At 36.9% G+C, this 25,865-nt stretch overlaps 1 protein-coding gene across 4 annotated transcripts in view; it reads left to right on the forward strand.

Annotated features, from left to right (window-relative positions):
- rapgef4a (Rap guanine nucleotide exchange factor 4a) overlaps positions 1–25,304 on the forward strand; it is a 34,360-nt gene extending 9,056 nt beyond the window's left edge. For all 4 annotated transcript variants that reach the window (XM_028024423.1, XM_028024424.1, XM_028024426.1 and 1 more), the window contains 27 exons: positions 9,282–9,351; positions 10,609–10,673; positions 11,776–11,826; positions 11,895–12,001; positions 13,872–13,993; positions 14,088–14,271; positions 14,357–14,441; positions 14,961–15,021; positions 15,099–15,175; positions 15,262–15,408; positions 15,819–15,928; positions 17,220–17,305; positions 17,897–17,975; positions 18,065–18,209; positions 19,639–19,727; positions 19,844–19,874; positions 19,956–20,034; positions 20,388–20,534; positions 21,333–21,430; positions 21,790–21,915; positions 22,064–22,242; positions 22,348–22,438; positions 22,513–22,563; positions 22,989–23,076; positions 23,198–23,262; positions 23,378–23,432; positions 23,547–25,304. In XM_028024423.1, the coding sequence (XP_027880224.1) occupies positions 9,282–9,351; positions 10,609–10,673; positions 11,776–11,826; positions 11,895–12,001; positions 13,872–13,993; positions 14,088–14,271; positions 14,357–14,441; positions 14,961–15,021; positions 15,099–15,175; positions 15,262–15,408; positions 15,819–15,928; positions 17,220–17,305; positions 17,897–17,975; positions 18,065–18,209; positions 19,639–19,727; positions 19,844–19,874; positions 19,956–20,034; positions 20,388–20,534; positions 21,333–21,430; positions 21,790–21,915; positions 22,064–22,242; positions 22,348–22,438; positions 22,513–22,563; positions 22,989–23,076; positions 23,198–23,262; positions 23,378–23,432; positions 23,547–23,674 (2,616 nt within the window). In that variant the 3' untranslated portion in view covers positions 23,675–25,304. The remainder of the gene's footprint in view (positions 1–9,281; positions 9,352–10,608; positions 10,674–11,775; positions 11,827–11,894; positions 12,002–13,871; positions 13,994–14,087; positions 14,272–14,356; positions 14,442–14,960; positions 15,022–15,098; positions 15,176–15,261; positions 15,409–15,818; positions 15,929–17,219; positions 17,306–17,896; positions 17,976–18,064; positions 18,210–19,638; positions 19,728–19,843; positions 19,875–19,955; positions 20,035–20,387; positions 20,535–21,332; positions 21,431–21,789; positions 21,916–22,063; positions 22,243–22,347; positions 22,439–22,512; positions 22,564–22,988; positions 23,077–23,197; positions 23,263–23,377; positions 23,433–23,546) is intronic.
- The last annotated feature ends 561 nt before the right edge of the window (positions 25,305–25,865 follow it).

The raw sequence follows: 25,865 nt of genomic DNA on the forward strand, positions 1-25,865 counted from the left end.
TTCATTTGTGTGATTAGGCTTTCAATGCACATGTTAAAAAACAATTCTGGAAATGGGGAAAGGATTTGCTGCTGTTTTGAGAGAAACTTGTCTTCCAGTTCTCACCTGATATATTTGTGGCTCAACACTCTGAGACTTACTTTGTTACATTTTTAAGCTCATAAAATGCTGAAACATGTCAGCATGTGACATGTCTGGACAGTTGTGCATGACCTAAGCTTTCACTAAGAGCCTCTGTTGCTGTGGGTTGGATCCTGCATAAAAAGACATTGTCAGGATGGCTCCATATTAACCCAAAACAAAGTATATTTTGTTCAGCATCAACAGTTCAATCTGCGTAAGTATGACATGTGAACCATAGACGAAACTAGGTTTCAAAACATTCAGACACCAAGCTAGGCTCTCTCTCCTTAATTCAGATGATGCAAAAATTACATTAAATTAAGAAGGTGAAAACATATTTTCTACCACCTTAGGTTAATTTATCTCTCTCCTATACCAAACCCTATCAGTTTAAAGCAATTTTCTTTTTGTCATTGCATTATATAATTTTTTATGTAAATTACATAAGCACAACTTTTTACTGTTTTGCCGATTTTGTTGATACCTAAATTATTAGATGTTTTCCCACAAAGTAATTTGCATATTAGTCCAGTCTTTTCTTGTTCAACCTTTCTGATTATATCTCAAGTCAAAATTCAGATACTTTGTCAACAGGTATTTATTTCCCTTGATATCAGCATGCTGCAGTTTAAACAGCTATCATGGTTTGAAATTATTATTATTATTTTTTTATCCTGGAAATAAGATGCCGTTGTACTGGGAGATGAGATTCTGCTGCTTCCCATAGGCTTGTTTTAAGCTGAACTGTGTTTAGTGGTGCAAGAGCAAAGTTAAGCTAGATGAGGTCAGTTCTCTTGCTGCTTAAAACCCTGAAAGCTTCGGTGTGGAGAGAAATACAGCCACATGGGAGCTGTTATGTGGAGAGTGGAAAGATTAATGTTTAAGAAGAAGATCCACAAAGTAACAGATTTACTCTAAACTGAGCTGAGTACAGTTTTCTAAAAAAAATTCTGAATTATATAGGAATCTACATGCATTTTTTGAAAAAGTGTAGACAACTTTGGAAATTTAGAAATAGGTGGATAAGTATTCACAATCATTACTTTTACGCTTAGAGTTGGGTAGTAGCTAATTACATTTACTTGAGTAACTTTTTGAAAAGAAAAATTACTTTTAGGAGTATTTTTTACTATACTATGCTTTTTACTTTTATCATGTATTATGATGCATCTTTGCTTTCACTTGAGGAACAGTTCTGGAGACTCTACCTACTGTGAGTGACTTCATTAACAGAAGAACAGGCTTGTTTTAAAAATTTACTAGACAGCTACACACCTGTAGTTTTTGTTAAAGTTTCATAAGTTTTATATTGACAATTGATTTGGAAAAATGTTTTCTTTTTACCTGATTTTGTTATTTTGTAGTCCTATTTTTTATATTATCCTTAAAACTACCAAAATTTCCACCTAACTTTATATTTTGGTTTGTCTGATGATATAATTTTTAAATATTAAATGATACTTGAATAGCATTTTTACAAAATACTTTTTTACTTTTACCTGAGTAATTTCTTAGATGACTACTTTTTACTTTGAATTGAGTTAAAACATGTTGAACTAGTGCTACTCTTACTTGAGTAAATTTTTTTGTGTGTACTCTGTCCACCTCTGATTACACATAAGACTTAGTTCAGGTTGATTCTATGGACCAACCTGAAGATGCTTCTGCATCGTCGCTGGAGTCCACCTGTGGTAAATTCAGCTGACTGAACATGACTTGGAGTGGAAAACACTTCTCTATTTAAGGTCTAACTAACAGTTGACAGTTCCCATCCAACCTAAATGAGCTTGAAAGGTTCTACCGAGGAGGAATGGTGGAAAATGCCCAGAAAGAGGTATGCCAAACTTGTAGAGAAACATGCAAGATAACTGAAGATTGTGATTGAAGCCAAAGGTGGCAAAACAAAGTATTGAACTGAAAAATGCATAGAAATCACAGAATTTATAAGACTGTCAATAAAAAGCTAGAAAGCAGTTGTTGCTATATTATTATGGTTCTGTGTTGCTTCTCAAATCTATTTCAGAAGAAATCTTTAACAAAACACAAATGTGGATTTACATCACTGATGAACATTTCTCCTCAACATTTCTCAGCAACAGCTGGTGGCTGACAGCAACACACACTACAGTCACTTCCTGTGGATCTCTTTCTGTAATTTAGTTACTCATGTGTTTCGTGTTGCCGTCTCATGCAATAACTCAAGCTTTAATGTAGCTCTGTACAGGACAGAATCTGGATCTAGTCGCTCTGAACTGGCAGCCTTTGGCTTGTTTGCTTAACAGAGCAGACATTAGCCAAGCTCAGCAGCACACAGTTGGGAGACTGGCTGTGGCTTTAGATGACCTTATCATCAACTATACTCTTTGCTTTGTTATCTACTTCAGATGCTAATCATCTCTGAAATGTAACACTGGGATACATTTTGCCTTCATTCCCTGCCGCAGACTCTTCACCCCACGTCGGGTCTGGACATTAAACATTTGCTCTGAGCATCAGACCTGGCACCTCTGCATCCTTTGAGTGAAATAGAAGTATGCATGCTTACAGCTGAACTCTGAATGCGTTTTTACACTCGAAGCACATCTGCTAGCAATGAGGCTGAGGGTCGGAGGGTAGCATGTGACTATTGTTGGCTTGTAGAGTCAGGCTAGTGAGCAGCCAGAGGAGAAACCTGACGAAAAGGAAGTGGCAGGGATGTAAAATGCCCTCAGGAGTTTGAAGCCTGGTGAGGGGGAGGTTTGGGGGAAAACATTTTTATCTTCTGCACAGCACACAGCGGATCTGTGCAGTTTTTCTTTTTTCTCTGTTTACAGAGTTGCTGCATGATTGAAAAGCTTAGTCTGAAAAGTCTGAAAGCCTAAGTTATTCTTTTTGGTTGTTGCCTTTTACGAGTCAGGATGAATACATCATTCTGTTGACAAGATTTCTTGATTTGACCATTTGAACTGTGCTGAATGTTGGATTAGAAGCAGAGGTGAGTAGAGTGACCAAAAATTGTACTCAAGTAAGAGTAGCACCATTCCAGCATGATTTCACTCAATTAAGAAGTAGCTGTCCAAGAAATTACTCAAGTTAAAAAAAATGGTGAAAGACCTACTTAAGCACTGACGAACTGATGAGAACTTTTTATTTAATATTTTAAAGTCACACTGACAAAATGACAACGGTGCATGAAAATTCTGTTTTGTAAAGGCTAAAAAGAAAGAAGAAACATACATATACTAAAGAACCACCCTTCAAAAATGTATACATATATATCTCAACACATGCAACATGAATATTTTTCAGATTTATTCTTTGTTTGAGGAACATCTCTCAGCATGAGCAGCTGCTATATGGTCCTGCTGCAAGACAAGGAGTTTCCCCACCTTGTGTGCAGAGATTAGCTCGTATTTGTGACGGACTGAGGGGAGGAGGAGAGATGGGGTGAACTCTGCTGTGAGCTCAGTGAGTGGAGTTGAATAATCCTGCAGTTACTGCTGCTCAGAAGAAGTCAGCAGCTGACCACTGCTCTCCATAGCTGTGTGGCTGAAAGTCTGCTCACACTGCTCTCAGAGAGCCTAGAAGGCACAGCTGGATGATGTTTGATCTGCTAAAATTGAATAACCTTCTAAAAGCTGGGTGAACCTGCTTGGAGCTTTTGGTGACAGCTGGATTAGGAGGGACTGGACATTACAACAGCGGCTCAGGGTGCTACTGGTTACATCTCCAGGTAATTTGTACTAAACCTTTGAAAAAATCTAATGCAATATTGCACATGGATGACTTGATATTATTAGAATTAGCACAATACTTATGAATCAATATTATCTTATAGCAACTTGTAGAAGATGTAGAAATTATCAGCTGAAATGTCAAAAACTGTTTTCCTGCTCCTTTAAGTTTTAAAATGCCACAATTATTTTACTCTATCAAAGATGCAGAATTAAATTCCTAGAATGGTATTTCATATATTCCTCCCACAGATCCTGAAGTGTGACTCTGCGGATTCAGAGTAAACACTGAGCACTTTAAGAGCAATTCTCACCATGCTGATTATGTAATTCGTTGCAAATTATTTAGGCGTGCATTAATGCCTAGTGATGCTCATGGTGCATCGAAGTACTCAAGTGGGAAATATTGTGGGGGCGCTTGAAGGCCACGGTAAAGCTAAACTTACCTCTTTACTTCTTAAAAGATGTACATTTTGTGCATGAGATATGCAGTCACATTTAAAAGTTTTCACACCCTGCAACTCTCTGGGTTTAGGCCAATTAGGATCAATGTTACTAATACCAAAAAATTCATGTAATATAAAAAAACAGAAGAAAATATCCTTTAAAAAAAATGTAGTAAATGTGACAAACTTTTTTACAATATTTAAAATTAGGACACCTCACATTTATTATGACTAAAAATAGCACAAATCACACACAGATCTATGACATCATGTAGATATAACAAAATTACTCAGCACTTTGAAGAAGATTTAACCTATTTGAGCTTCAAACATTTACTCCAGTGAGCTCTTGACTGCGAAAGTAAGAATAAGTTTTACATTGAAATAATGAAAATAAAATAGTCTGAGACCTTCAGGAAAAGTATATTGATGGGACTTCTTAGGTAATTCTACTGAAAATAAGGAAATTGATGAAATTTACATTTCAGTAAGGTGACAACTCATTTACATTATACTCATACAAGTAGTTATAGACTAATTTATCTGTATGAAATTGTCCAAAGTCGCCCTCATTGAATCGGTTCTAAGAAAAACAATATTTTTTGACAGCAACTCTGATTTAAACATGCTCTAACCTACCGCTCACTGAATGAAAATGTAACCTTGCAGAATTACCTAACAGACAGCATGGTATTTTGTCCTTCTAATCCATTCTTTTCACAAGGAGGAGCACTAATTCTTCAGTGGATGGAGAGTGCAGAACCGCTGCCTGTCTCTCTCAGTAGGACATGTTTGTGCCTTAAAACTATTGATTGTCCATTTGTCAATACAGCTGATGGGCTGGAACATCTAAGAGATCATAAAGAGTGTTTACCATTACATTTTCCCCTTACTAAGGACTTTTCTGTCAGGTATAGGGCTATAACGTGACAGTGCAAACTGAACCGCAGATGCAACAGAAGTTGTTTTATAGACTTGTAAATATTTTAAGAACTGTTCACATGTGAGCGGGAAGCCAACATTTTGGGGGGAATGTGGGCAGATCCATGACTGAGGCTTTTAAAGCACAATGTTATCCTTGCATGTAGCAGAGAACCAATGCTTCTGCTATTTCAGACTATCTCTTTATTTTAAATAATGATTTAAAGCTCAGAAATATGAGCATCAGTATTGAAAACTGCTGAACGACAATGATTGTAGTACCCACCTGATTGGTTCCCAGATGACAAATGTCAGTAAAAGGTTAATAACCAATCCCACAAACTTTAAAGCAAGAACCCATGGAAGTTTAACACTGCTGCTTTTCTTACTTCTCATGGCACCAAGCTGTGCTGCTGGTCTACTGGAGGTAGGGATTCGGTGTTGGCTCTTGTTGTCTTTTGCGGTGTTTCATTTAAAACATTCATGCTTATTAAAATATGATTGTTCTTTTATGCTTGTCTGCTGTTGAAGTGAACAGACAGCTTTTGTTTAGGTGATTTCTTGATTCTATGGGTCTTCTAGTAATTTGATCTGGGTGTGGCTGATATGATTGAACTGTGTTTTCCAAAAACATTGGGTAATGACAGCTAATTTCTGATTTAACACTCAAAGCAGTTACAGGCTGGCGTGAATACCATGTTTTTCTTAATACATGGTGTCATGAAAACTGATTTTTGAATTTACCCAGCACAGGTTATCCTTGTTTGAGATTAAATTAGTTTAACGATATGAAACATTTAAATGTAATAACAGTAAGAACAGAAAACAATTTGCATGGACACTAGCACTTCTTTACCGAACTGTAACTAATTGCAATTGAATTGTTGTGTTCAACAAAATTTGGAGACCGTCTTTAAGTGTTTTTCTTAACACCTGACAGAGGATTTAATCCTTCTTTAAATCAACTCTGCACCCTGGAGCCTGTCTCTCTGGGAGAGCAGCTTTGAGGGCTCAAAGAGGCTTGGTTCATTTGTTTGTATGCTCCTGAGTTTAAGTGCTTCTAGTTAATCCTAATCCTTTAATTGTCAACAAAGATTGATATGACGGCTGAATTGACTCTGAAGGCTTCAGTGAATCTGCATTGATTAGATTTCAGTAATTAAATCTATTGTTTGCATCTGTTCAAAACCATTCTGAGACACATATTTCATAAACCTTACTTGACAATGACATAACTCTTTTTTCTTTTTTTTTTTTTAAGAACGAGTAGTTTAAAGAAACAGTTACCAGCTTATTTGGTTTTGGTTCCCTTATGGCTTTCTAAAGCAATTTACTGACTTCAGACAGCAGAATTGAATTATAAGCATGACCTCTCAGGACATTTCCATCAGGGGGACCAAAGAAATTCTATGTTTATATTTTCCTTCAGTCTCTACTGACCATCAGATAGAAAGGTAAAGATTATTAGCTTGCTGCTAAGAGGCTCTCAATCTGTTTTTGATTGACCTGCAGTGTAGTTTCTGCAGCACATAACCACTTTGTGCCATTTAACCCAATCATCAAGACTCTGTTAGAAATACTACTTTGCAAATTTGGTTGAAGTGATAAACCAACTTGGAAAAACATTAGGTTTTTTTTTTTTTTTTTTTTTTTTTTTTGGCTGGATTCAGATACAGATTCATGTACCTGAATGTTCAACATTACCTGACAACCATAGTCTGGTCTTGTGAGACTGTGTTGCATAGGCTGAATTTAAATCCTTCACTGTTTTGTATTGGAATTAGGCATGACCATTTAAAATGATCTTTATTGAAAAATATATAGAGGCCTGTTTGAATTCATGTGAATTGTTTATAATATATATTCAGTCACAGTGTTGATAAATATTGAAATATCTTTGAATTTATTAATAACAATCTAGTCTATATAAAGCATGATTTGCTTTTGGCTCTTTGACTGCATATGAATTGACCTTCTGTTGCATCAGCATTGTAAACAAAAACATGACATTTGCATGAATGCAGTGGTGCAGAACGATTATTCATTGCGTTCATTATGTAATATCTATGTTGCCACTGGGCACAGCAGGGTTGTGAGACAGATAGTTGCTTAATAATCTCACTATATCTGATCTGGAATAAAACTGGTAATTACTCCCACAAATACAACTAAGGTTTAAAATTTCACTTTAAACAGTGAATAATATTTTTATAATACTGTCCATTCTGTAGACATTGAGTCCTACTTGTATGTTAACACCAACTGGGATAAAGTTGCAAAAACACATGCAAGGACAGAGAGAATGATTTCCTTTTTGTTTTGCATGTTGGGCTGCTTGATGGAGGACGGTATCCTTTACCACGGAGTACACTAATGAGAAATTGAGAGGCAGGATATTTTCCTTGGGCAACAGGAAAAAAATACCCCCCACAAAAGAGATTGCAGCTGAGTGCTCTGTATTTGGAAACAAGACAAGTTGGTTACACCCCAGATCAATAGATTACCTTTCTGGTTTTATTTCATATTATTTCTGGCTCTGCAGACAAAAGATACTTACACTTATGGGGCACTTTATTTGGTCAGACAGTCTTCCACCTTTAAAACTCCCCTAATTTTTCATGGTATAGATTCAAGTTTCCCTGACAGGTTTTGCTTCATATTGACATAATAGCGTCACACGGATCCTGCAAATTTGTCAGCTGCACTTTCAGAGATTGCTTAGTGAACTCATTGTCATGTTCAAAAAAACTGTTTGGGATGATAATTAATTATAATCATATAAGGTGCTTTAGCTTTAATTGCCTTTAAGGTTTTGAGTCGGGTGCTGCCCGGGGGTTGGAGGTGTGTAGCTGGCCATTCGCATGGTTTTTGCCCCCTCTGTGTTGGCTGACATATCCCATTGATTTTCAATTTACCATATTAGGAAAAGAGAAGGGAAAGCAAAGCACACACACCACATAATGGCCAAAGAAAACATGGCATGCATGTGACATCCAGCTTGTACCATGTTCCCTTTTAATACAACACAGTAGCTTAGCTCTGAGGAAATGACACTGCACATTTAACTAGTAAGAATCAGGCAGGTACTTGTTTACTTTAGATAACACAGTGGGAATGAAAAATCAGAACAAAAGGTGGTAGACAGATCCACAAAAAGTTGGTTATGAAATAACCAAGTGTGGCGTACAGTCTAAGGTGCAAAAAAAAAAAACAACAACAGATTTTTCTGTCTTTGTGTTAAATCTCATTGCCTTCCTGTTTGGCATTGTAGGTTGAATCATAAAACATAAAACAGAGGCATTTACCAAATGGACTGTTCTGAAATTCTGTACTCAGATTTATGCTTCTCACAGGGGGTACTGTAATCATTCTGGTGGTCTCTTAAGTTGCATTCAAGAGCCATCAGCAGAACCAGGAAGCTTACTCTGGTTTATGGCCAAACCGGGTAAACAAGCTTAATGATTTTTACATTAAACTCCAGCTCTGTGTAGATTTGCCCTCAGGACTAGAACCCTAAATTATCTCATTTCCACACCCACAAACTGAGTGCTCACTTGAACTACTGCAGCAGAGTCAGAGTACAGCTCATACATTACTAACAGTATCAGGGTTTCTTTTGTTCGCCCCAAGTTAAGTTTTTTAGTATTGCAATGGTGCATTATCATATTGTTGACCTGGTTCTAGATGAGTTGAAAGTTGTTGCTATTCCGATGTGTACAGACATAACACAGGATGTTATTTGGGCTCATCAACATATGTAAAACAGTAGTGGATAAACACCAGATTGCGCTGCTGGCTAGCCTTAGCTGCTTTTATGTGACCCCGAATCAGACTAAATATTTTAATGTAGCAATATGTTTTTAAATTCTTAGCTTACTAGAAACAGGAATAAAATATTCAGATTTAATAGTAGTGTGTGTACTTTATAGCTCTGGTTCCAATTCTATTTCAGTATTCCCAATGCTGTTTTGAACTATATTTAAAGATTACATACTGTATAAACAATGTTAAATTATTGATTTGACTTTAAATTGATTATTGTTAAAATTAAAACCATATTTATTGTTTTGTTTGGCAGAAATATCACCCCTGCATGGCTGGACTTCTCGCTCCACCCTATGGCGTGATGGAGAGCAGTGGATCTGACAGTGAGTATTTCAGAGATGCTCTTTTTCTTGTTTTATGGCATTTTCTCTATTGTTTAAGTTCTTACAGTATTAATGGTTGTTTTACACTTAGATTATGACTTAATGTACAGTAGATTAAGCCCACACTTGAGGCTTAAATTAAAGTCAATTAAAGTCAAAAATTATTTCAGATGAAGAGTATATGAAGAAGATTACTCTAAAGGGTTTTTTGTTTCCAAAACGCCAGTTAAACTGAGAATTAGCAGAAAACAATCCAGTGTTATTTCTGTCTCCAACTTTATGTGACCCCAATCCCCCACTCGATCCTCTGATGTTTTGATAAAATCTGAAACACAGTTTTCTTGTGCAAGTTAACTCGATATTGGCTCTGAGAACTACTGTAACCAGATTTTACGTCATGCATCATAAAGATGATGAGCAGCAGTGTGCAGGAAGGAAATCCAGAAACTGCTGGTTTACTGGTGGTGTTCAAACTAGATACTGCTCAATATTTGTCAAACATAACGGATAAACGGTTGCTTTATAATAGATCCATCTTTTCAAGTGGAGGTTTTATGGAAGCCTGTAATCTTGTTTCCATCATGCAACAGCATTGAAAAAGAAATACTCTCTCTGTTTTTGTAGCTTGCAGTCCAGTTCCTATGGGATTTACAACTTATGTTTTATGATTGCTTACATTGTGACAGATGTCTAACGGGAGTCAGAGGGTGGAAAGTGCTGTACTGTCTCTTGTTCAAAGCAGCTGAATGGATTTGTAGCTGCATCATATAAATTAAGCATGTTTTAACAGCTTACCATTCAAGTCCTGCTCCTTTACACAATATGGGTGCTAACAGCAAGGTGCTTTTAAATTCAGCCATGCTTGATTTATTCCAGTCATGCATGTAGCACTGCCTAGTCTTAACACTTACAGCAGCAGAGACTGGCATTTTTAATTATTTACTGCAGTGAAGTGCTAAAACCAAATAAATTATTTGTTTTGATTTGATCTTGCTAAGCTGAAATGATGACGTGATCAAACCACAGTAATTAATCCCCCAATGCCGCCTGGATTATGGATAACTTAATAAGCAAGAGGTTTGACAACTCTCTTCATAACTCGCAACATTTAAACTAAACTTCTTTCTTTACTTGTCTTGTATGTCAAATAAGGTTTTGAATCAATCAAGTGTTGCCTGTGGTTTGTTTTTCCTAATTTTTTTAATCAATTAACTTTTTTACTCTGCATATTTTATTGTATTCTCTCTTTTCCAATAGGAATGCCAGAAAAAGAGAACATAAGCAGCAATTCATTTGTCTCAGTGTCCAAACATCCAAATAAGGTATTTTTTATTGTAGAACAACACAATATCTTAAGGTCTCTATATTACTGTACCTACATCACTTTTAGTCACCTCTCATAAAGATAAAATAATCTTTTATTTAAGCACCAGAGCCAGGAACTAATAATAATAATAATAATAATAATAATAATAATAATAATAATAATAATAATAATAATAACAACATTTCAGGGTGAGATTATTCTACTAGACTAAAATATGATTTCAAGGTTCTGTTGAGATTTTCTTTCATCAGTTGTGCCAATCAATTTGAAGAGTGCTGCGCTTAGATTTTAAATCATGCAAAGGCAAATCAAAAGAGTTTAAGATATTGACATGATGCATCCTTTTTTTTTTTTTTTTTACCTTGTATCTTAGAGAAACCAGACAAGCTGTGAACTGCTTTCCTTGACACATTTTAGTATTTTACTCACTCCTCTATGCTTGGGTGGGAATAAAGAATGAGAAAATTGTTTTAAGCTTAGCCCCAACATAAACAAGGTGACTGGAGTTTTTGTCTCCATCCTGAATAGTTCCTGTCCCACCTTTCCTCATTTCCTGCTTCATAGTGTGGCACCGCAACAGATTTATGGTGCCTGCTTTGTTCAGACATGAAGTTTAGTCACAACACAGAGTTGTTGACTTTTGTGAAAAAAAGAAAGGAGAAAAAAAGGAGATACGTGTATGGTTGCTTTCTTGTTGCAATTAAATAAATGTCCTTTTAACCTAGCAGAAAAAATTGTTTCAGTAAATTTCCTCATTGATGTAAATAAAACATGAAGCCCAAAATCAGCTGCATAAATGACCGAGTTGCAATGATTTCTGGGCCATTCCCAAAGCTGTTTGAATGTCAGACTTTTGTAGCTTCTTTGCTCTCAGCAAGAAACAAAAGTGATGGAAAAATATATTATGTGTCCAACTGCAACAAGAAAATACTTTATTCAAGATTCATAAAAACCTGACTGTAAAGAAATGCAAGACATGGCCTGAGGGCTCCTGAGCATACAATGGCTTCTCACTCTTCATGCATTTTTTTCCATAAGCCATAATTTCTCTTCCAAGTCAGCTGAAAAAACTTTTTCTGTTTTATTTCATTTTGCAGAAGTCCTTTCTTGAAAGTCCAGCCAAACTCCATACTAAAAGTCCAACTCAGGTAGAAACTTCAGTTCTCATCTACAGTCAGAACTCAGTTGTAAAATATTAATGTTATTATAATAATAGGTTCCCTCTGAGAAGATCCTGCGAGCGGGGAAGATTCTCCGCCATGCCATCCTTTCCAGAGCGCCTCACATGATCCGAGACAGAAAGTATCATCTCAAAACATACAGGTTAGTTAGCATTTTGTAACTCTGGGATTCTGATTAAGAAAAGCATTCGGTTGTGATTCCAGTCTGCCTATAGCTCACCTCGGCAATGAAGGACCCAATGTGTCTAAATTTTAATTGCCTTTATTTTCTCCACATAGTCTTACTCCATGAGGGTTTGGCAGCGCTACAATAATAAAGTCAAAATAATACCATGAGGACACTGTGTATTATGCCACTGTCAGTCTGTAGTCCTCTTGATATGTGGTCTCGCCCTAAAAAAGTTGATGCAACACAAGTGGTGGTTGGAAGGAGAGGTGAAACTGTGTCATACAATCAGACAGTAATTGCAGTCAAACACTTTCTCTTTCACTTGACTAAGACACAAAAAAATCTCAAACCACAGTAAGCTAATTATGGGAAAACATACAGGTGGATAGCGAGAGTAGATGCTGGTTTAACACAATCTGCAGACATCAGCAGATGTTTTATATTGACAGAGGGAAAGAAAAAAAACAGAAAAAATGAAATCATGATCCTGATGCCTGACTTCAAGACTAGTGGTTGTCTTGATGGTCTGTCTGTTGACTTCCTATTTGAGTTTTCTGTCCTATTTGTGGCATGAACTGTATTGTTTCCCCTTCCCTCTGCTTTGGGTTGTTCCTTCCCTTGAATAAACACTGGGACGCTTTTTAGACTCAAACCTTAGAAACAATAGGTCTAAATGGTTTAAATGAGGATTTGTTGTAATTGTGTAATAATTATTAACAGTTATTTTAAATCATCCTAGGAAAATAACTGCTTCCAAAATAAAAAAATGTTTTTTTTGTAGTTGAGGAGAATTTTTTTTTTTTAACTTGTATTTCCTGTGATCCTTGTGGCCACGGTGCTCACTACATTCATTTTCTCACCAATAAGTTGCTATGCATCATTCCACATATTCTGTTTTTTTAATGTTTTTTATTTTATCAGGAGTTTATTTTCAGTGACCAGACTTTGACAGTGAGAGACTTGGTTACAAACAGTTCCTCATTCATATTAAACTAGAGCAGTGCTTCTCAATTCCAGTCTTCAGATGATCTGCATGTTTTAGATGTACCTCTATTCCAGAGCAGCTGATTCAAATGATTCCATGACCATCAGGTGCTTCAGAAGCCTGTTAATCACCCACATATTCAATCCAGGTTTGTGGCAGAAGGGAAACACCTAAAACATGCAGTTCAGGGGGGTCTTGAAGACCGGAATTGAGAAACGCTGAACTAGAGCATAATGAAGTTGAGGGTTGTCTCTAAGATAGATTGGAGATCTGTCCAGGATCCGTCTCTTGCTCAGCAACTGTAGGAAATACCAGCAAATCCCACTGACATGAACGCAGACAATCAGATAAAAAGAATCATTCAAACTTAAGGCAAATCAAAGGGATGGTAACACTTTATTTGAAGGGATGTGCAAAAGCCTGACATGATACTGTCATAAACATAACAACTGTTATGAACATAAAGAAGTCTTCATAAATGTTTATAACTGTTGTCATAAAGTGTCATTCAGTAAATTATGACACTTATAATGCAATGTTTCATAAAAGGGCATTAAGATGACTATCTTTGTATTATTTAGTAAATAATGACACTTTTAATGCAAAGTTGCACTAAAACTTGCACTAAAAGTCCATTGAAAGTGTCAACTTTGCATTAGAAACGTCATTATTTATCAAACAGTCATAACCATTCACGAAGACGCCTTCATATTCATAGCAGGTGTTATATCAGGTTTATGACAGTACTATGTTTGTCTTATGCACGCCCCTTTAACTAAAGTGTTACCAAAGTGATTAAAATATTACATGATTTCTCATCTTCCTCCAAGTTCTTATGGAAACTTTTGTTTTCTCCAGGCAGTGCTGTGTGGGGACAGAGTTGGTGGACTGGCAGATGCTGCAGAGCTCCTGCGTCCATTCCCGCATTCAGGCTGTGGGCATGTGGCAGGTGCTGCTGGAGGAAGGTGTCCTCAACCACGGTCAGAACCTGCATGATGTCTGCCTCAGCATGGGAGACAATCACAGAAACTATTTTTTTAAAATGCTAGTCTGGCTATCTGTGCTGTGATGCAGTGGATGGAGAGACGGTCTTCCAGGACAAGTACCTTTTCTACCGCTTCCTGGATGATGAGCAGGAGGAGGCTTTGATACCCAGTGAGGAGGAGAAAAGGGAGAGCCAGGAGGAGCTGCAAGACACTCTGCTCAACCTGTCTCAGATTGGACCAGATGCTCTCATGAGGATGATCCTGAGGAAACCGTAAGGCTCTGACGCAGCACTCACCACAGAAAAGTGAATCTTTCAGACAGCTTTTGGTTCCTTTAGCCTGTTTCCTATTTTTTAGGCCGTCTGAAAGAACACCAGATGACTTGGAGATAATTTATGAAGAACTGCTCCATATAAAGGCCTTATCTCACCTGTCCACCACTGTGAGTTACTAACAGTTTTCTGTGTCCTAAAAAATATATAATTGTGAAGGAAATCAGAAAATAAAGTTTTACAAATTATATGCAGACAGCCCAATTTGGAAGAAAGATTTTCTTTGGTTAGATAAAAGCAAAATCAAACTTTTTCTTCTGTTAGGCAGCAAAAGTAATAGTGCTTTGTGAAGACAAACCAACATTGCACATTATCGAAGCGCTAATTACAAATGCATAGAACACTTTTTATATTTTCTTTTGTAAACTGTGAAGTAAAGCTGCATCAGTCTTTCCAATGGAATCCCAGTAAAACATACTGAAATTAGTGGTTGTAATGTGGCAAAATGTGTGACTATTTGACTACATGTGACAAGAATGTAATCATAAATCAGTGTTACTGCTGTGTCAGTCAATTCAAAACACTTGACGTGCTACAGCATTTACTTTTAGTTGTAGTAAAATGTGTTGTTTATTTGGGTTAAAATAGGTCTCTCCCCTCTTTTAATTATTCTCTCCTGGATTGGACAGGTAAAGAGGGAACTAGCAGGAGTTCTTATCTTTGAATCCCATGAAAGAGCAGGAACAGTGTGTGAGTATATTTAGATATTTAGAAACCATCTGATGATAAATATGGCAAAACCCAGAATGTTGTTATTTTTCTCTCAGTGTTCCACCAAGGAGAAGAGGGCACATCCTGGTACATTATATTAAAAGGCTCGGTGAATGTTGTCATCTATGGAAAAGTAGGTGATTATTCACCTTATAATGATCCTCTGATTCTTACTTTTGTTGGACTGTTGGTTACTGATCAGCGTGCTGCTTTGCGCAGGGTGTTGTCTGCACACTCCATGAAGGAGACGACTTTGGGAAGCTGGCGCTGGTCAATGACGCCCCCAGAGCTGCTTCCATTGTCCTTCAAGAGGACGACTGTCATTTCCTGAGAGTGGACAAGGAGGACTTCAACAGGATTTTGAGGGTGAGTTTAAGGTCAGCGTCTTGTGATGCTCTTCAAATATCAGAAAAAACACTATCGCCCTCTGCTGGCAATTACATGGCAATGCAGTCAAAAGTTTGCCTTCTGAAATGAGGCTACAGCTGATTGTTCGGTGTTAAATACCAATGTTTAGAGTAAATCATCTTATGTGAAACCACATATCCTGTTATAAGTTTTTTTTAACAAAAAAGAACAAGCTGTATTTTAAGGACTGAGACTGATGCGTCTCTCACCTGACAGTGTCTTTCTGAGAGTCATATCACCAACAACAAAGTCTGCAAAAGCCAATAAATGCAGCGTTTCAAAGACTTTCTATAACATTTCCAACCTTTCCTTTTTTAATTAACAGAGATCTCACGTATTCACTTTGTCTGTTCGTATTTACTACAAAGGATGTGGAGGCCAACACAGTGCGTCTGAAGGAGCACGGCCAAGATGTTCTGGTGTTGGAGAAGAGTCTCAGCAGAAACTTTGTCCAGGGATCCTCTGCAGCTCACCACAAGTAATTAAACACACCAACCAGTTCAGAGATGGATGCTAGATACCCATCACAGGGATTTAAGGAGAGCAATTCATGTATTCGAAATTTATGTGTAGTGTTCAAGTGTGGTAAAGTAACACTCTACATTTCACCAGCATTGCATGGTCTATTTTATTGTACACTAAACTCACTCACCAACGATGTTTGGGATGGTGATTTATTATGATGGTTGTCTTAAGAGAAATTTGTGTTGGCTTAATGTCACTCCCTGCCATCTGAAATCCTCACAAAAACTCAATTTACTTTCACTACATTAATCTTTAGTCATACAAACACAAATTGAATATTCCCACCATAACTGAGCTCTGAGTTGATTCGATCCAACTCCATTGTGATACAAAAGCAGCTTCATCTCAACATGACAGTTTACAGCTATAGACTGGAATCATACAGTAAAAAGAATCTGTACCAGCTGTTTAAGTGTTATGACAATGCTGCATCACTCCCACTCAAAGTAAATCAGATAACAAAACATTGGAAAACTTCTCATGCAAACTGCAAGCAGCTAAGGCCTGTGACAGATTTGCGATAGATAGATAGATAGATAGATAGATAGATAGATAGATAGATAGATAGATAGATAGATAGATAGATAGATAGATAGATAGATAGATAGATAATTGTCACAAAGCAGTCATTTGTTTCAGTCTGATCCTAAGAGTGAGTGTGAAGTAAAGCTGCATCAGATGCTCTGCTGCTAGCAAGTGTTTCCTCCTAATAGAGGCATCTGTCACTGCCCCACTGTGGCTGAAATACACAGAGACACATTAATGGTAATGATGGCCTGGCTCCTGGGGGAAAAGGAGGCTTGGCAAGCCACAATTACTTGTTCAGGGTTGCCCTCTAATCAACTCCACTCTTGACACACAAGAGTGTCATGACTGCCCCGTGAGAAGGGAAGACACGTCCATGCTTTCGTAGCGCCATTCCCTCTTGTCACGCTGTTATCAAGTAATAAAAACAACCAAGGGTGGTTTGTGTTTGTTCCCCTTCATGTCATGGAAGATGCTCCAAGTTTGTTTTTGGTTTTTTTTCATAAATATATTTGCTAGGATTATTTTGTGGCTCTTATCTTCTCCTCTTCTTCATCTTCAGGAGCACTGATTGTAAATAGGATTGTTTTCAAATGAGCCAATCACAGGCACACACTGAAGGAAGAGAAATCAGTAGTGGTGCCACTATGCATCAAGAGTCTGTATATCTTGATTAATGAAGGGTTTGTGTGTGTTTTTGTTGTGTTCTGTTACTTCAGATACAACATCATGTCCGGGACGCCAGAGAAGATTTTAGAGCACCTTCTCGAAATGATGCGATTGGATTCCCAGTTCACCGAGTCAGGTGCTGCCCATCGTGTCAAACACAAGAGATTCGCATTATTACCATACATAATTTAATGATATCTATCATTTACTGTGAAGAGTTCTCAGCCACACTGCCTTGGCTTTTTTCAGATTTTATAGTATTACAACCTCAAATTTTAATGAGCGGTGGAGAGAAGACTGTTTTCTTGTCCTATATATTTCTTTTATTGCATAATGTTGTTTTTCGGTCTGGGCGGAGCGCCTTCCTCCACCCTCCTGTGGCCTTTGTGGGGATGCATAATTAATTGACATGTATTGATTTTCCCACCTAAGCTTTGAATCTCTGGGTTTTGTTTAGGGGGTATTAGAGTAAAGAGGCTGAATACAAATTCACCCAACAGTTTTCAGATATGCTCTGTGTTTTAAATCTCTGATCTGTCCTCTCTGCTGCGATGACCCGTTTGTTCCCGTCTATAATTAGCTCCACATCGCAGAGCTGATCTAATTGCCATCATGTGTGGCGATGCATATGGTTTTTACTTTCCCTGCAGAGGGAACCGACCCAGCCATGTGTTTGAAGGTGTCTTTGATGTGCCATTAACCGGATCTTGCCTGTTATTTGTCTCAGATTCGGCCTTAGATGATTTTGTGCTCACGCACTGTGTCTTCATCCCGAACAGTCAGCTATGTCCTGTGCTGAGCGACCAATATCCTTTTGCCTACATTAAAGAAAAGTCTTTTTCCCAGTGAAATGCGGTTTTTGCTGTAGCTTTGTTGATCTTTAACAGCAGTGCAGCTACCATGCCCAGGCCTCACAAGGCTCAGAGATGGAGAAGCTGGACTACACGCTCAACAACAAGCGCCGGGTGATCCGCCTGGTGATGAAATGGGCTGCTGTGCATGGAGAAGACCTGCAGCAGCAGGACATGGTCTTCCTTGAGGTCAGTGGGTCTCCAAAACGGTTGTAACAAAAGCAGCTGACTGTAATCACCTCTGGAAATGTCACAGATGTGCTAAGATTTAGATTTTAAAAAATATCTGTTTAGTGGATATTTCCATCCAAACAGAATTGTTTCCATTTGTCATATCATAATTTATACACTGGGTTTTTGTTTTCATTTGTCACAATTAACTTCATTTAATTAGTTTGCATTACAAAACCACACAGCACACTCAAACAACATTCATAACAATCTTAAAAGCTATTTTACAGTTTTTCCCACACAGTTTGCATTGTTTATACGTAATGTGTAAAATATACACAGTGACATAATTCAACATGTCTGTAAAAAAAAAAAAACAGCAAAAACTAACTAACCTTTTTAAAAAGGCCTCAGAAATACACATATTTAGGAGATTTGGATTAATGGATCAATTATGATGTCTCAGTACTCAAATTCTTAGAGATTCTTATATCTTGGATTGCCAGAAAAAAAACAACTTAAAAATAAAAAATAAATAAATTTCTGTATTTCAGTTTCCGAAGGGTGTGTGTAACAAGGTAGCCTTTCGCGGTTGGATTTTACAGTGAGGATGAAGCTTTGAGGCAGAGTCGGGTGGAAAACAGCAGTGGTTTATTCTTCACACAAAATCAACAACACTTCACAGGTGAAACTGCAGTCTTAAATATTCCCAGCTGTGACGGATCAAACCACCTTTAATTCACAGGGGAATCTCAATTCATCAATATCCACTTATTTAATTAAAATACCTTTTACTAAATACAAACATTTCCATTTACTTTTTATAAATATTTTATGTTTTATCATTACACCATATGAAACACCACAAAGCCCATAAACAATTCCCCCCCCCACACTTTTCAATGGCCTCTCCCAGAGACTATATATGGTGTCTGGACCCCTGGGGCAGTATTTGTCCAAACACCCTGGAGAGGACACAGAAAAGACAGGTGAGTCACTCTACATTAGCACTCCACACCCAACAGATTATGCACAACACATTTGCTCAGTTTTACCCACCAGTAGCTCATTGCTGTGAGTAACAATTATCCTCCCTCCACAGGCAACCACCTCACTCGTCAATGAGGAGCAGCTGTGCAGAGCCCAGAACAAAAGGCTACATGCTAATATCTAAAAATACTCAATAAATACAATTAAAACATCTTGTGTGCAAATTGTTATTGATGTGCAAATCTATGCTTAAAGTGCAGTGCTAAATAAAGTGCTTGTTAATAAAGTGCAAAAAAATACTTTAAAAAAATGCTATTCAGTGATTTCAGTAAAATAGCCCCAGTAATGAAGATCTCTTCATTACAGTGTGTCAATATGTACTGGCCAAATATTCAAATTAGTGTGACTTTATCTCATTTTAAGTCTTGTTTGCACTAAAGGTTGTCGTGTTTTACAGGAGTTTCTCGTGGCTGTTTCAGAAGATGCCAAAGTGCTTCCAGCCCTCAGGGATCAGCTGACGGAGCTGGAGAAAGTCATAAAAATCAGGTTAGTTAGGATTAGCTATTACAAATTGTATGGATAAGTGGTCTAAATATTGCTTTCCAACAGTAAATTATAGGTCTTACACATATCAAACATATCTGTTGGTTCTACTTTTTTAGTGCAGACGATGCCAGATCCTCACAGAGAAAGGTATATAGCTAATTCTGTTAGATTAACATTTTTATACAGATGTTTTCTGTTGCTGTCTTATGAACATGTTCTCTGTTGCAGCACAAAGTCCTTCTGCAGCATTTCAATATGGTAGATGAGAAACTTCAGAAACGGCAGCCCATCAATGGAGCTGATGAAAGTAAGTGCAGAAAAGTCTTGTGCAGTTATGGTAAAAATAAAGGACATCCACTTTCAATTCTGAGGTTTTAATTATCGAAATACAATAAGTATAACCTAATCCTCCTTTATTTAATAAATAATGAGTGTGTAGAATATGCTGCATTTTATTTACACGTATCACAGGAAAGAAGTCTTAATGGAAGCCATTGTTGCATTTTTTCCCGATTTTTATTCGCAAATAATTTACAATTTGATATGTATATTTACTCCAATAAAAAAAAATGGTGTGCCTTCTTTTTCTCATCACTGTTGAGATAAGATTGAATCCTATATCATATCTTTTCTTCCGTTTCCTCCTATTCTTACGTTCAGTCCTGTTCAAAGTCTACTGCTGTGACCACACCTACACCACCATCCGAGTCCCGGTAGCCTCCTCGGTCAGAGAGGTCCTGGAGGCTGTGGCCGACAAGCTGGGGTCAGCGGAGGATCTGATCCTGGTCGGCCTCAGTTCAGCAGGAGGTGAGAGCAGCATACAGCGTACATGACGAGGAAATGATTGGAATTAAATTGAAGAGCAAATGTAGTCAACTATGAGATATATTATTTAATCCAGTTTATTGGAATTCACCAATAAAACTCTTTGCATTATTTTTTTTACATTTATTTGAGTCTTTAATTGTATTTTTAATAGCTATAAAAAATTTTTTAGAAAAAACCCAATCAACTTGATCACTTTTCTTTCAGCAGATTAGAAAAAAATGGTACAATTAAACTGTGAGAAAAGACTATATCAGCAGACTATATCCCTAAAGCAAATTTCCTGTTTATTATTACAAAATGAGATTAAAGTAAGGATGTAATAGGAACAGTTCTTGGAAGGATTCTGGATAAATGCTACAATGAGATTTCCAGCACACTTTAAAACCAGACTGCAGTTTTGAGACACTGGCAGTAAAAAGTCATGCCATCAAAACTAGTCATTACTTAATTTATTGCTTTTATGTTGTGCTTTTTAATAGAAGCTGTTTCGAAATGTATAACACAGAAAAATAGTTTATTGTCAAGATTGGCTATTAAAATTTTGAGAGAACATGGCATGGCATGTTTGAGAGAAACATAACATGTTTTCTCAATGTTATGTTTACTTGAATTAATTAGTTAGTATGACTAAATTCAATATTTTAGCTTTTAGATTTTAAAGATATTCATAAATTAGTTCTTATTTTTAACATAACTAGATTTATGTTGCGACAACATAATCTAGTTCTTTTATTTATTTATTTTTAATCTTATTATGGTTTGTTTTCTTTTTGGCAGAGAAAGTTGTCTTCAAACCAAACGATGTCTCCATCTTCTCCACACTCAGCATAAATGGAAGACTCTTTGCCTGCCAGAGGGCCCAGCTGGATGTGTTGGTGTGTTGATTTAATCAAATACTTCTTATCACAATGACATACTAACATCACAGTTCTTCCACTAATGCCAAAAAACTGCTTTTATTTGATCATATATATGAACAATTTTATCACTTTTTTTTAACAAACAGTCAGATTCAAGTGTCTTTGCCTTTTTCAGTTTTATAGCGTCTAGCGAAAATGTCCTTTAAACTTTTATTTGGACAAATTTAAACTACACGCTTCAGTTGTATTTTGTATTGAACCTCACAGTTACATATTACTTTAAAATCCCAATGCAATCCATTAACATTTGTGATTGCAAAGTTTTAAAAAAGTGGAAAGTTTCAGGGTTTAATCTGATCTCTTGTGTCTCCCAGATGCCTCTGTCTGAACAGGAGGGTCCGTCTCTTGGGTCTCTTGCCAATTTTGAGTTGATGAGCTCTAAGGATGTGGCTTACCACATGACCTTCTACGACTGGGAGCTTTTCCATTGTGTACATGAGGTATTTATAGAGCAATAAGGACGCCTTAGCAGGTTCCGTTTAATCAAATTTGCTTTCAAGGCTGGCACACACTGTCTTTATTTACTGGACCTAATGTGATACTGGCTTGTATTTCTTTGTTGTTTTTTTATTCTCTGATGTCTTCCAGCTTGAACTCATCTATCACACGTTTGGGAGACAGCACGTCAAGAAAACCACAGTGAATCTGGATCTCTTCCTCCGGAGATTTAATGAAATTCAGTTCTGGGTAATTACAGAGGTTTGTCTGTGTTCCCAGCTGAACAAGAGAGTTCAGCTCCTCAAGAAGTTTATCAAGATTGCTGCTCAGTAAGTGGCTCTCTTTTCTCTCAGGAATTGGTCAGTTTGTTGCTTTTCAAAATTAACTTTTATTGTAAATTTATTGTAACCCTCCTTCTTATATCTTCTGCAAAGCTGTAAAGAGTACAAGAATCTAAATGCCTTCTTTGCCGTCATTATGGGACTGAGTCATCCAGCAGTGAGCAGACTCAGTCAGACGTGGGAGGTGGGTGACTTGTTGTTTTGTCTTCCTCTATCTGAAACTGCAGGTTAATTTTCCCATTTTGTTTACGTCTGCAGAAACTTCCCAGCAAGTTTAAGAAGTTTTACGGAGAATTTGAAAACCTAATGGTACGCCTGTAACGCATTTCCCTTTCTATTTGTTACGGTGCCTTGCAAAAGTATTTACACCCATTAAACTTTTCACAAACTTCAATTCATTTAATTGGGGCTTTTACAAACAAGAAGTAGTGCATAACTGTGAGGTGGAAGAACAATGATACATTTTAAGATTTAAATATTACAGCAATCTGATAAAAAGTGTTTAATGCAGAAATGTGGCATTAACAAAGAGCATATTTAATACCTGCTTAAGTTTTTGTTTTTTTTTCCCAAAAGATACTATTGATATTACAAACAAGTAACACATATTATAAAATAAACATTGTTGTAAGGAGACAAAATGTGAAAAGGTTCAAGTTCATGAAAGCTTTTGCAAGGCACTCAGATTGTGATGTAGCAAAGTAGATCTCAGAACTGTCTCAATGTTTCTGTAGGATCCGTCCAGGAATCACCGGGCGTATCGACTCACAGTCGCCAAACTGGACCCGCCCGTCATTCCCTTCATGCCACTAATGATAAAAGGTCATCCCCATTGATTCGATAACTGTTCATTTTTATTGCACTTCGATTACTTTGGTGTTGCACTGCTTCTCCAGCACCTTTAAATCTCCACGATTGTTTTCCTGTTTTTTATTTCCCGCAGACATGACATTCACTCACGAGGGCAACAAAACATTTATCGACAATTTGGTCAATTTTGAGAAAATGGTGAGGCACTGCAGGTGCAGATCATTGTCTGACAGTTGGTGTGAATCTCTTTCTCTTCTTTAGTTTTCATGCAATTGCAGATATTTGCTGTTGACTGTAGTTTTCTGCTTTGCAGCGGATGATAGCCAAGACAGTGAAGACAGTGAGATATTGTAGGAGCCAAACATTCAGTAAGTGCTATAGTGAAATCCTCAAATCTATTATTTTTTAAAAGATATCCAAAGAATCCTCTTTCACATTGTTAATTTTTTTTAATAACTTTTCTCACCTTTTAATCAAATCAGGCCCGGATTCTCCTCAGGCTGGGAAGCATCACCCCGATGTTTGGACCTACGTTCGTCAGCTCAGCGTGATCGACAACCAAAGGACCCTAACTCAGCTCTCTCATGGACTTGAGCCCCGCAGGTCTTGAAACCAGCTGGGGGCAGAAACATTTTCGCTCTAATGCCGCTTCACGACGTAACACAGCACTTGTACTCGTATCATTTTTACTCCCGACACAGGCAATCACATGGAGGACCTGATGAGGTGTTTGATAATGAGATATTGTTTCAGCAACGCCTTGAGCCTTTTATTACAGTCATTTGTGATTTTTCAACAACTGTAATTGTTGTGGGATGAAGTACCTCTTATATCGATGTCATGCAGATATCATATCATATCCAACCCAAACAGGCAAAGGAAATGATGACTTCTGGGTGGTGGGAGTCTAATTTATGGGATCATTGTGTACAATCTCAGATGTAAACAAAATGTGATGCTTTAGCCTCAATTCTCCTGACGTTAATTTTTTGTATCTTTTGTATCAAACTGTTTTTTACTCCTATTTAGGTTTGTTGTAAATTTTGTACAGATATTTATTAGACTTAAGCATGACTTTGTTAATTCAGCATGTCTTTCTTTAAGCTTTAAACGTGATATTAAAATTAAATATTTTGTTGTATTGGCGTACTGTAATTCAGTTGGTATCTGCTGTTTTATCATTATGATGTTTACAATCATAGTATGTTCAATTTTGTATTTATTCCAACTTTCGTTGTGTGCAGTTTGAGTTTTCATAAATGGATAATTTTCTGAATTATTGAAGTCTAAACACCTGAGACATTGTTTGTTCTGTTTATTTCTCCTTAAAAAGCAGAAAGCACAGAAATGGAAGAATCAGACAAATTTACAAAAGTATTTATTGCAAACCATGTTTCATGTCTTGTGATGTGATTTTCTGAAATCCAGTCAAAGGCTGTACAGTGGAGACGTTGGTCACACTTTTGCCTTGCAGGAAGGTCAGGGGTTAAATCCCAGCTGAGGGCCTTTCTGCATGGAGTTTGTATTTTTCTGCTGGGGACACTGTCTTCCGCCCTCAATCCTAAGTCATACACGTTAACTTGTCTAACTCTATTTTGCCCTTTGGCAGTGGTTATGCTTTCAGGGTGTATTGACTGGAGAATGGTATCTGCCCCTGCTCCCTGTGGCTATGGGAGGAATAAATTGGTATAGAAAATCCAAATCCATCCAATTGTGTGCATTTATAAAATACAGTTTGTTACAGCTAAGATTTTTGGAAATTGATATTTCTAAAAGCACATACTCATTAAAATGATCTTTTATTACAAAAAAAGCCAGATTACTGAGTGGGTTATGAAGATAAAATTGGGTTTTTGTCCACCCTTGTTTGTCAAATTTCCAGTTGTTTAAAGCTTTTTTGTCACTGCTCTGAGGGTAGATATGGACACAATTAGGTGAGCAGATTTTTTTTTTCTGCGTTCTTTTTTCACTAAGACAAATAAGACTAAAGGTGTCAAGTCCAATATGAAAATCAAGGAAAACAGGAAGTCAGAAAAAATACTGAATGAAACTTCTCTGGCAGCTTCAGAAAGTAAAGTTTATGAACATTTTGCCTCAAGCACAACATCATTGTTTTGATCCAGCTCAACAGTATTTAATTTTTTTAGATTACTTAAATGTAAGGTAAGATTATGTTAATTTGATTGTAAGAGTTTTGCTTTTGGGGTTGAATTACTGAAATAAATGTACTTTTTAATTAATCTCCAACTTATTATTTGTGTTCTTCTTTTAAAGAGGAATATTGGGATGGTTGAAATGACAAATACTTGAGAGTAACAAATAACAGCTCTGGTGCTGTGGTGATAAAACATGATGTGTTGCTTTCTGTGCAAGATTACTGAGACAAAAGAATCAATGGAGAAAAAAAAACATGTTAAACTATAAAATTGTTTCACTGGGAGTCAAACTATGATTTTAATTTAGAATGAGAAAACTGACTGCACTCAAAAAGGAAGTGTGGGAAGTCACTGAAAATACTTCATAAAAACAAAGATTGTAAAAAGAACCACAACCATTTAAAATGTCAGAGCTAAGCTCCTTTTAAGGCTTTTAGATGAGAGTTTTAGTGCTTAGTCAAATGATGATTTTCAGTGTTCTGGGTCTGGGTGGCAAAGGTTTGTGAAATTACCCAAGCTTGACGAGTTGATGAGCTTTGAAGCTGGAAATAAACTATCTGAATGTTTATTAATAACTTTTCTAAAGTTTCAAAATTTGCATGTGTTCCTCCAACTTGTTACATAATGTTGATTATGTATGCATAG

Source organism: Xiphophorus couchianus, chromosome 7 (assembly GCF_001444195.1).
Source record: "Xiphophorus couchianus chromosome 7, X_couchianus-1.0, whole genome shotgun sequence".
Classification (NCBI taxonomy): Eukaryota; Metazoa; Chordata; class Actinopteri; order Cyprinodontiformes; family Poeciliidae; genus Xiphophorus; species Xiphophorus couchianus.